Source organism: Triticum urartu, chromosome 7A, assembly GCF_056163025.1.
Source record: "Triticum urartu cultivar PI428250 chromosome 7A, HENAU_Tu73, whole genome shotgun sequence".
Taxonomy (NCBI): domain Eukaryota; kingdom Viridiplantae; phylum Streptophyta; class Magnoliopsida; order Poales; family Poaceae; genus Triticum; species Triticum urartu.
Window position 1 is genome coordinate 693,933,775 of NC_141879.1, and position 10,815 is coordinate 693,944,589.

Here is a 10,815-nt window from a genome sequence, read left to right on the forward strand (position 1 = left end):
ATGGGAGGTAAAGACGGAACTGAGGGGAACGAGGACAATGATGATGATGAAGAAGAAGAGGACGACGAAAAAGAAGATGACGAAGGAAAGGAGGACGATGACGATGAAGAAGGCGATGGGGATGACAAAGACAAGGAAGATGGTGGGCAGGGGAAGCAGGATGAAGATGATGAGGATGACAGCGGAGGTGGCAACGGTGGTTCAGGTACCAATGGTGGCTCCGATCGGGACGGGGATCCCGCAGCTGAAAATGCAAGCAACGATGATGATGAACAATGCACGCTGCAATTTCTGATTGAAAAGAAGAGGGACAGAAAGGCAAAAGGATTGGATGAGGCAGATAGGATATCTATCAGAGACATTGTGATGACAGAATTCAAAACTGCTGTTTCCCCAAAACCACGCTTCCCTGTTTTTGAAGTGAAAGAAATATTGGATATTGATGACATATCCATGGCAACCGAAGCGAGGAGGGTGTTCAAAGAGTTGTTGAGGGGGGAAGATTTGGATATGGTCTTCACATTCAACCCCAAGCAAATATGCCCAAAGGCGACTCGGCAGAAAATAATGAGAGAACTTGGTGCTCTAAATGAAGCTACAGAACAGAAGACTGCTTGTCGAAACCAACTACCACCACTCCCGCCATCAAAGAAGATGAAGAAAACTGTTAGTTTTGTATTGGAGCCATCTGTGATGAATGAAACAACAATTCATTTGCAGGCATATCGTGCCGAAAATCCCGGTTACGGCCAAGGGGGGAAGTCAAGGCAGTCAGCCATGAAAAAATCCGGTCCTCCCCAACAGCAACAAGAGGCATTTTCTAAAACAAAAGAGGCAATCCATGGGAATGCCAAAACACAGGTGGTAAAGAGTACACCATCAAGCTCGGCAGCACCCCCGTGCAGCAAAGCTGGAGATGAGGCAGTACCTACAGGAGTAGATTCAAAGCAGTCGGGTAATTTTCATTCCCAATGTCAAGCAAGTGGATCACATATTCTGGCAACTCAGTCTAAGGAGGAAGCAAGGCCAGCTATTTTTCAGGCAAGTTCTGCAGAGGAAACATTGGACCCCACAAAAGTAAGGCCAGTTCAACTCAAGAAGGGACCCACAGTGCTAGTAAGCACAGGAAACAATAGCAGAACACAACCACTAGGTGACTTAAATGGTCAAGTGCCTCCTCTGTCTCGGGGGAATGTGATGCAGTCAGCCAATGGTATCCAGAGGGCCAAGGTGCAAGATTTCAACGCATCACCCGAGGCTGCTTCATTAAATCATGCAGGACACAAAAAGGAGAAAGAGAACATCCCTCCGGTGTCATGTACGGAGATGAATAGGATACAAGACCTGCCCGAAGCTGTAACCATGGGAAAAAGTCTGGAACAAAAGTTGCTAAGAGCCCTAGGGAAATTGCCTGTCTGCTCAACTGTACTTGCCCAACCTGAGGCCACAAGTGTTCCAGAAGCAGTAGAAGCAACTGGCCAGGGGAACACTTCCCATTTCTCTCATGTGGAGGAGATGTACCATGAATTCATGCGTGTTAGTGGGAAGACAACCAATGCACTAGAAATCAATGTTCTAGATGTGAGTGAGCTGTTTGCAAGGTGTGTTGATCCAAACAGCAAGAATGCCCAATCCAACTCCACAAATCACAGCTCAGCGAATAAAGATAAACAACATTTTGAGCAAAGGGACACCGAAAGATCAAATGACTTTTTCAGAGAGTACTGCCCAGCACCAAGTTTCGATCTAGGCATAGATGATTTGCACACAAGATCTGCAGACAACACAACACATCAACATGTTGGGTCAAGCACATTTACAGAGCATGAGTTCAAGGAACTCCCAGTACATAACCAGCCAATCATCGATATAACCGATGATGATTATCTGTTGGAGGTTGAAGGCATGGACGAACCGTGTGTTAAAGCAGAAGGAAATGCGTACCAAACACCTGAAAAAAGTTGCAACCAAGGAGAAGTGGGGTCAGGCAGCAAGGTTTACAGCAGTAGTAGTTCAGGAGAGATGCATCCACATCAATTCGAGAGAAGGATTATCAAGCCACCTCCTTGCAAGAGGTCACCTTTCATTGACTATAATGAGAAGAAAGTCTACATGTCCAAACCCGAAGCAAATAGATTGTATGCATCAGTTATTTTGCATGGAAGAATTAATGAAGAAGAGTCACCAGATGTGGATACCAGGTATGACAGTATATCACATTTTCCCCAGGCAAGGTCTGTCATGTTATCCAGGCAATTCAAACTGTGTTTACAAGCAAGCCATTTATAGATTCAGGCAACTTGGCTTAGTGTGAAATTCTTTTTTTTGAAGTAGTTTATCCTTTTGATATGCCCATGCCCCTATGTGTTTTCCCTGAGTTGATATGGTGGTAGGCAATTCATGGAATGATTTTTTGAGCTGAATGCCTCTTTTTTTCTTCCCATGCAGCATAAGGGTAATTGAATATGGCAAATACTTTGTCACGGTGAGGGAGCTCGCAAACTCAATGAAGAAAGAAGGTTTTGTCTTGAGCCATGTAATGGAAGTTGGTATACAGAATATAATGATGAACTTGCCACCAAACTCAAAGAAGCTCGTGATGCCCGTCAGGTTCTCGGTAAGAAAATGTGAAGCAACTAATAGTGTAGTTTTGCGTTTTTTTCTTTTTCTTTTTTTCATAAAAGGTCATGTTCATGTCTGTATTTTTTTTACATCAGGTTCAAATGCTAAACATGGAATTGAACGGCAAGGAGCTCATTTTCCGGTTCAAGAAGTCGAATCGCTTGGACCGTAAAGACATGGTAAGTTAATGGTTCCTTTACTTTTTACCAATGCATTTTTTATATATGACTTTTTATGCTAAAACTTTTGCTCACACAAATGTAAATATTTCTTAGGGTGGGGGGGGGGGGTTGGTGGTGTGTTGTGTGGTGGGCTAGTTGACTACACTCATGAAAATTCGCTTCTTTGTGCCAAGTTGCTTACATTTTTTGCACAACTTGCCTGTGCATTTTTGGCTGGTTTTGCTTACACAAGTAGATAAGTTGCCTATGCATCTTCTGTTTTTGGCAAATTACTCACACTAGTACAAAATTGGCATGTGCATTTTTGCATCTTCTTAATTGTTTTTTTATGTGACAAGTTGCTTACATTTTTTGCACAAATTGCCTGTGCATTTTTGGCTGGTTGCTCACACAAGCAGATAATGCATTTTCTGTTTTTGTCAAGTTACTCACACTAGCACAAAACTGGCATGTGCATTGTTTGCTTCTTCAGTCCAGTTTCTAGTATTTGTATTTTTTTTCTAATAACCCAATTTTTTTGTTTTTCTAACAGATTATGTTCCCAGTGTTAGAGAACATCGACAAGACAAAACCTAAAACAGGCAATCATTACTGGATTTTTAATGTGAACATAAGGGATCGACGTTTTGAAACTCTTGATTCTTGGAGGACGCTCAAAAACAAGTCTTTAGATGTTTGCGCAAGGAAGATGCTTGCAAGTTTTCGCTCTCTATGGGAAGAGCATTACGCCAGTTCCCGCATCTCGCTGGATGAGTTTGGGCTTACCAACATCGACGTTCCAAAACAAAATAATGAGTAAGCATCCTCTTCTTTTTCACATATTTAACTATGGTATTGTTCAGTTTTTTACAAGCGACACAATACTACATAGAGTAAGCATCCAGTTCTTTTTTCAATTTTTTGTTTAGGTTCGACTGTGGTGTTTTTGCTCTGACGATAGCAAACGGTTGGGAGGCAAGGGCTGTTCCAAATTTCACAGCTAAGGACATTCCAAGCATCAGGAAACAATTGACTAACATGTGGGTTGACAACGCCAACAACACTGCTCCATGGAAAACCATACTCAAGTTAGCATAGGTCAGTTTTTTCTCCCCCCACGCGCGCTACATCCATGTAAAATGCATGTGTTGTTTCTTTTTGCTCTTTTCTGAATTTTGGAGTGCCGGGGGAGGAGTTGCCTGTATAACAACTTGGACCAGGCAATTCTATTGCATAAACAGGCAATTTAAGCTTTATTTTGAGGCAAGTTATTCAGAAGAACCCATAAAAGACAAATGAAAGACAAATAGTATGATCATTACATAACCAGGGAATTGTTGCATTTTATAGAATTGCAGAATCTTATGTATGTAAGTTTTCGAATATTATGGGGGGGGGGGGGCAAGGGTGTTTGCGGGGCAATTTAAATCACACAACAGGCAACTCAAAACTTATAACCAGGCAACTCAAAACTTATAACCAGGCAAGTCAGCCACAAGAAACCGTAAACCATAAATAATAGTTTAGGATGTTCAAACGTACAGACCCACAAATAGTTTAACTCATCAATGCCATTCGACACATCTTTTTCAGCCATCTGGTCACTGTGTGACCATTACACCAATCTGGTCGGGCAGCTTGCACCATTGTGGTTAAAAGAACCACAATAGCTGCACTTGTTCTTTCTTTTCGGATGCAGCTCAAGTGCTGATTGAATTCTTCTTGACTTTGCCCTCCCTTTTGTTGTTGATTTTGGAGGGTCTCTAGGAATTGCAGGGCCAAGTGTGGTAGCAGGTCTTCCAAACCGTGGTTCAACCATTGCAACAGCTGCATGTAGAGACGCCATACTGAGCGGCTGGTGCGCATATCCACCAGGAGCTTGCGCAGTAGGAGATGAAATTGCATTGGCATTTTCTTCCTGTGTTGTTGAAGACTCTGGATGCTGCCCAATCCAGCCATCCAGCGTTGCTGTTGATGCAGGCAATGGTGCCAGTCCAGGACCAGCCACATAGGTTGTGTTTGCTGCGTTAGGCCCCCGCGGTGGTTGTATAGCCACCATAGTCTGTGGTGCAGGCCAAATTGCTGGTCTAGGACCCATAGGAGGTCGCGCAGGCCCTCTTGCTAGTGCCGTATCCATCAAAAGTTGTGGCGCAGCTCCTCTTAGCGCTTGCACAGGCCTTGTCATTGTTGAGCCCCTTGAAAGTTGCGGCGCTGCTCCACTGTTCAGTGGCACATATCCTGACAGTTGCTGTACAGGCCAACAGCCTTGTGTGGGAGGGCTCATGGGTAGTGGTACAGCCCTTTTTTGCATCGCTGCACCCCTGAATGCTATCTGTTGGTGTCTATCCTCACTCATAGAGTTGCCAGTTAGGTTTGGTGCGTTTTTTCTCCGCGTTGCAGAAGTAGGTCGCTGCTGTCTAGGTCCAGAAGAGGTTTGTGCATGTTCATCAGGACGCACCGCAGGGCCACTAGTTGCCCGAGTGTTTCTTGGTGGTGGCGCAGAAGCAGGTCTCTGCTGCCCAGGTCCAGAAGGGGCTTGTGAAGGCCCTCCAGGACGCATCGCAGGGCCACCAGTTGCCTGAGAGTTACTCGGTTGTGGTGCAGAACCATCAGCTGATGGTGGAGGACCACCAGAGGGCCCACTTGTTGGTGCTGCCGGTTTCTTCTTCTTTGACATGTTGAGATTTTTGATTTCATGACGCGCACCACGCATATGTTTCTTTACAATATCCGTCGCAGCATCTGACGCACTAGCAACCCGGGCAAGACTACCAAAATCCATCATCAAATTTGCATGCCTGAGTTCCTTTTTCGATTGTGGTGGCATCTCATCAGGTTGCTCTTCGACAGCAGGGGGTGCGTTGGGAATTGCCATAGGTGTCCACCTTTTAAGTATGTACTGCGCTGGGATTTCATCAACACCAAGGTGGTTGAAAACTTTCAAGATATGGCAGCAAAGCATGCCATCCCTCTCAACCTTGCAGCAGTCACATCTGTAGTCTCCAGCACTAGCTTCCACCGTGACAAAATAGCCCATAGAACCATATTTGGCAACCCACTCTTGATTGGGGTAAACCTCATACAAGTTTTCACCATGTGGTCGCACATTGTACCTTGTAGTCAACTGAAACTCATCACGAAACTTCTCGTACAAGTCCCTAGTATACGAACCGTACGCCTGCTTCTCTATTGGGTAAGATGACCACATTTCAGTCTGTAAATGTCCTGTCTTGTAGTCTTTTGAACCCTCCCGGACTAGTATGTGTGTTTGGATTTTCTGATATTGCTTCACAAAGTTCAAAATGGACTTGTGTGGGTTCACATATCGCTTAAGGACAGCGTTGAACCCCTCGCTGCGTTGAGTTGACTGCAAGAAAGGGAAGAATTGGTGCTTGAAGTAGCAGGGCACCCATGTCTCTCTGTACTTGTATAGATTCTCGAAGCGGGAGTCAGTCATAGCCTCATACTTCATCATCAGCTCACACCACCTTGCCTCAAATTCTTCCGGCGTCAAGCTGAAGTCAACACAGCTGTTGAAATCTTTGGACAAGCCAGGGTTTCGCCCCAGCAATGCTCCAAGCTTTTCTTGTGCTTTTTTCATAATATGCCAGCGGCAACAGCGGTGCACACTTGTAGGAAAGATCTTTTTAATTGACTGTGCCATTGCGATGTCTTGGTCGGTTATGATGTTGGTGGGTGCTACATTATGCATTTCCTCAAGGAAGGTCTGGAATAGCCAATCAAAACTCGATGCCAACTCTTGCCTAACAAAGCCACAACCCGACATGAACGACTGCCCATGCCTGTTAATCCCAATGAATGGTGCAAAGGGCATGTTGTACATGTTAGTCATATACGTTGTGTCAAAGGAGATACAATCATGATAAGATTCCACGTACGCCTTCCTTGCTGCACCATCGACCCAGAAAATATTCTCAACCCTGTCTTCCTCATCATATTTTATCTTGTAAAAAAAATCTGGATCCTCTCTCTGCTGATCTTTAAAGTAAGCAACTGTCTCTATCATATCCCCTTCTTTTGTATCATCCTTGTTCAAGAGCGTCTTGAGGTTTGTAATGTGTTTAGTGCCATAAGGTACAATGAGTTCTGTCCCATAGAAATCTGACATGATGTGCATCATACGACCTGTTGACATGAAGTCACAATGGTGGTCAATCCTTCTTCTACACAAAAACAGTGCCAAAAATAGTTTCTTTTCTGTTTTCAGCAAGGCAACTCAAATGCAAAGTTTGGGCAATTCATGAAGCTATACAAGCAACTACAACCATATGCTCCAGGCAACACATGAGCAAAATACACAAAACAAACCAGGGGGGTAACTATGCATTTAGCGAGCAATACAAATTTCAATCATAGGCAAGTTGACCCTATCCAGAAACAAGTACTATTGTACATTTTAGCTACAAAGAGACTAACCATAGGCAAGTTCACATTCAACACCAAATTTGTTTTATAAAAAAACTAGGCAAGCAAGAAACTTTGCATTGAGCAACAAACAGGTAAACATTAGCTACAAAAAAACTAGGCAAGCAAGAAACTATCCAGAAACAAATCAGGCAATTTATTTCTTTTTTCTACTGTTGTAAGCAATTTAGTGGCACTATCAAGCAACTAAGGCATTTGTTTGAAGCAAATCAGTGACATGGTTCAAGCAAAAACAGGCACTTGTTGATAGGCTAAGAAACACACAACCAGTAGGCATGTGCAGGTTCTTAAAGTTAGAAGATGGGGGGAGGTGGGTGTGGTTCAATACCTGTAGTTAAATTGCAGTTATGAAGATGAGTAAGGAAGGCCCTTTCTTCCGGCGGGATCCCTTGGTGTGATCGCAAATATTTAGTCAAACATGGCTTGTCAACCAACGGGTGGTTGTGCTCGCTAACAAAGTAGATCACTTCCCATCTGCCATCTATTACCTTCACAATCATCTTAGCTTTGCAACCAGTTTGCACAATTTTATCTCTTTTTCGTTTCTTGCTCCTCTTTTTGCCTTTACTATCATCATCAAGAAAGACAATAGCCTCATCTTCATTATCATTTTTTTCTTGCTCAACAATGTCATCTAGCACGGGAATCTTTTCTGCCCCTCCGTCATCAACATCAGGCTTCCGAAACTTGTTGCAAACAAACTGTTGTTTTATCAACTCCCCTGTTTTGAGATCCTTCCTTGAACTATTCATTTTGATTGAAAACCCCATTTGCAAGGAATATGCATTGTAATGCACCTTGGCATCTTCCAAAGTGTCGAACCTCATGCCCACGTAAGGCTCCTTGGGCTGTGACCAAGCTTCATCATCATTTTTAGCACCCAAACCATTACCAACAGTGCCACCGGTATCACCTGCAGCACCTGTGCCATCTAGGGTATCAGCATCACTCTCAGTTGCTATAGCTGCAGGTACTTGTGTATTGCCCGGAGCACGACCCCCATGACTTGACTGCCCATCTGCCTCCATTGCTTCTGTAGCAGCACCATCGACTCCTTGGATGATAGGGGGATTAGGTGATTCCGCCACAAATTCTGCATTTCCAGCACCATGTTGTGTACAGTACAATGGATCATCATTATTTTCAGCTGGTACTTCATTCAGATCAATCATTGTCAACCTGTTTTATTCATTGAGAATATGGGAAAAAGTAAAGCAAGTCAGCAGAGGGATGGAAGCAAGTAGCACAGTAAATACAGGCAAGCCAATAGCTCACCCACCAACCAAAGCAATTTTTACGTTGTTGAGGCAAGCTAGTACCACACTAAAATCAGGCAAGCAAACAACACAGCAACACAAGCACACCAGATTCACAAGATAGCAGTTGAACATAACCAGGCAATTCAAAGTGCACTATCAGGGAACCCAAACCATATAATCAGGCAAGTCAAACTATATATGTCAGGCAATATATTATTTGCAGGATATGCATAGAGCTTGCCTGAATGAACCATGTTTGTACATATAAACATAACATAGGCTTTTTGTTTTTTGTGTTTCATAATATATTTTCTTTTTTTGTTTTTCTTTAAATGCAGGCAACATTTGATTTTTGGGGAAGCAAGCATCCCGCCATAGAAGTGCTACTTTGAAGTGTCTTCAGGATGGAATTCACTCCCAATTCAGAGAGATCAGAGCATGTTTAGTGTTAGGAAAAACTTAAGCTAGAATTATGGGCATGATTGCTCTTTTATATTCAGACTATTTCTGCTTTCAGTACTTACGTTTGTGTGTTAGAAAGAACTTAAGTTGACATTTTTAGGTTTCATCTTTTACAGCAGCAAGTTTGTGTGTCTTTGGATATGCTCAGTATGCTTTTGAAGTAATGTTTCGCAGCTGAGATAGTTGTTGGTATATGTATTTTTTTGTTGGCTTTTTCCTTCTTTTGCAGGATGAAATACTAATAATTTTGCAACTGTATACTGGCAACTTTTCCAACTTTTTTTGGATCATGGTGAAGGATATGATACAACAAAGGTAATTTGTACTACGCAACTGTCTCTTGTTTTTTAGTTGTAATTTCAGTTACATTTATTTCTTCTAGTGTGTTTTCACTATCGTAACCAAGGAATAATGGAAACAAATGTCCAAGAGGAATCTTTTTTCTAGTTTCTTCAAGAGTTGCCTCGACATCATTATGCTTTTTTGCTTAATCCTATATTTGTAAGTTGCTCCAATAAGCCACATTGATGTCAGTATTCATTGTCTTATAAGTTTCAAAAGTGTTCATGTTTTTGCCATGGCATAAGTTTTCAAAGTTTTGTGCAGACATATACTTAGTTGCCTCATTATAGCACTGTTTTTGCTCAAACAGAATGTTTATTTTTTCACTATTTTAAGCAATTAATAGAACCGGAACACGTCAGAAAGATCATGATCTGTTTGTTTCTCATCCTCTTATAAGCACTGTTTTGCTCAGTTGTTTTTCTTGCTCAAGCCATTATATTTTCCTAATTTTTTTGTCAGCATTTACTATCAGCACTTGCCTACAGATTTATAAATGTGTTCATATGCAACAGATTTGGAAATAGATTTTGAAGCCTGGGAAGAAATATGATGCTTAATATCAGACTAAATTTGCCCAAATCAGGGGGCTGAAACTTGCCCAAACAGCAGTCTAAACATGCTTAACATCACAGCTTTTTTACACAATGTTTTGCACATCTGAAGCCTTACAGAAGAGGCAAATCGTGGGGAAAGAGGAGGGGGATCTGGAAGATGAGCCAAATCTGACCTTTTTGTCTTGTTTTTTTGCCTTTTTGCAGGGCAATCAGGAACCAGGCGCCTAGAGAAGAAACATCAATGAAGCCGCCATTGGTGGGCTGTGAAGGTTTGCTTTGGATCTGGAAGTGGTGAGGGGAAGGGGCGTGCTGTCCTTCTTTGCTTGAGAGAGAAGAAGATGGGGCTGGTGAGGACAAAGGAGGAAGGAGATGCGCAGGGGTGGGGGAGGGATCGGGCAAAGGGGAGGACCAGGTGTTTTGACCGCTCGATGGGTGGCTGTGGGAATCGGGAACGGGGGCCAGGTACTTTCCTATCCTGGACAGTGGGGACAGAAAATTACCTTTTCTGGGTGGCTACCAGGAAACGCTAGGGAGCACCCGGCTGCTCCCTAGACGCGTCCTTCTTTCTCTACTGCTTTCATTCCCGCATCATTGTGTGATATGTGTCCAACGGCCTCTTGGTTTGCCCATCCCCCTCTCTTCTTTCTTCTTCCTTCTCCCAATAACCCAAATCTACCCCCTTCAACAATTATGTATGCCGATCTAATTTTGTCGGGAGAAGTTTTGGTCAATATTATACTTTCCTCCTTTTGATTTATGTCATTATGTGGCGACTACCACAACATCTCGAGCTGCATTGGTTTGCTAAACTGAACCATCTATCCTCCTAATGTTTGGTTGTGCAAAATTCTTTGTATCAATGTTGTCAAGGTATTTGGAAATCCATGCAGATCTGCAAGTGTGGTTGTGTAGATTTTTTTGTCCACAAGGTTTTTGATGGCAATCCATACATGTTGCAGCAAGAAA

General features: G+C 42.9%; 2 protein-coding genes across 2 annotated transcripts; one reads left to right on the forward strand and one right to left on the reverse strand.

The window, feature by feature from the left end:
• Positions 1-3,881, forward strand: LOC147961628 (uncharacterized). Its single transcript, XM_087533881.1, has 5 exons — positions 1-2,201; positions 2,449-2,632; positions 2,718-2,801; positions 3,337-3,599; positions 3,713-3,881. Exons 1-5 carry the CDS (start codon positions 1-3, stop codon positions 3,879-3,881), a joined length of 2,901 nt encoding a protein of 966 aa, XP_087390007.1.
• A 517-nt stretch (positions 3,882-4,398) lies between these two features.
• On the reverse strand, positions 4,399-10,220 carry LOC147961629 (uncharacterized). The gene is made up of 3 exons (XM_087537481.1): positions 10,023-10,220; positions 7,558-8,408; positions 4,399-6,929 (listed from the first exon to the last, which is right to left on the reverse strand). Exons 2-3 carry the CDS (start codon positions 8,399-8,401, stop codon positions 4,399-4,401), a joined length of 3,375 nt encoding a protein of 1,124 aa, XP_087393607.1. The 5' UTR covers positions 8,402-8,408; positions 10,023-10,220.
• Between the last annotated feature and the right edge of the window lie 595 nt (positions 10,221-10,815).

Bases quoted from the DNA above. Each gene is read 5' to 3' on its own strand.
- LOC147961628 (XM_087533881.1), top strand. From the start codon at position 1: ATGGGAGGTAAAGACGGAACTGAGGGGAACGAGGACAATGATGATGAT. The intron at 2,202-2,448 runs GTATGACAGTAT...CTTCCCATGCAG, and splicing joins TCACCAGATGTGGATACCAG to CATAAGGGTAATTGAATATG. The intron at 3,600-3,712 runs GTAAGCATCCTC...TTTTTTGTTTAG, and splicing joins GTTCCAAAACAAAATAATGA to GTTCGACTGTGGTGTTTTTG.
- LOC147961629 (XM_087537481.1), bottom strand. From the start codon at position 8,401: ATGATTGATCTGAATGAAGTACCAGCTGAAAATAATGATGATCCATTG. The intron at 6,930-7,557 runs GTATTGAACCAC...TCATGTCAACAG, and splicing joins TAACTGCAATTTAACTACAG to GTCGTATGATGCACATCATG.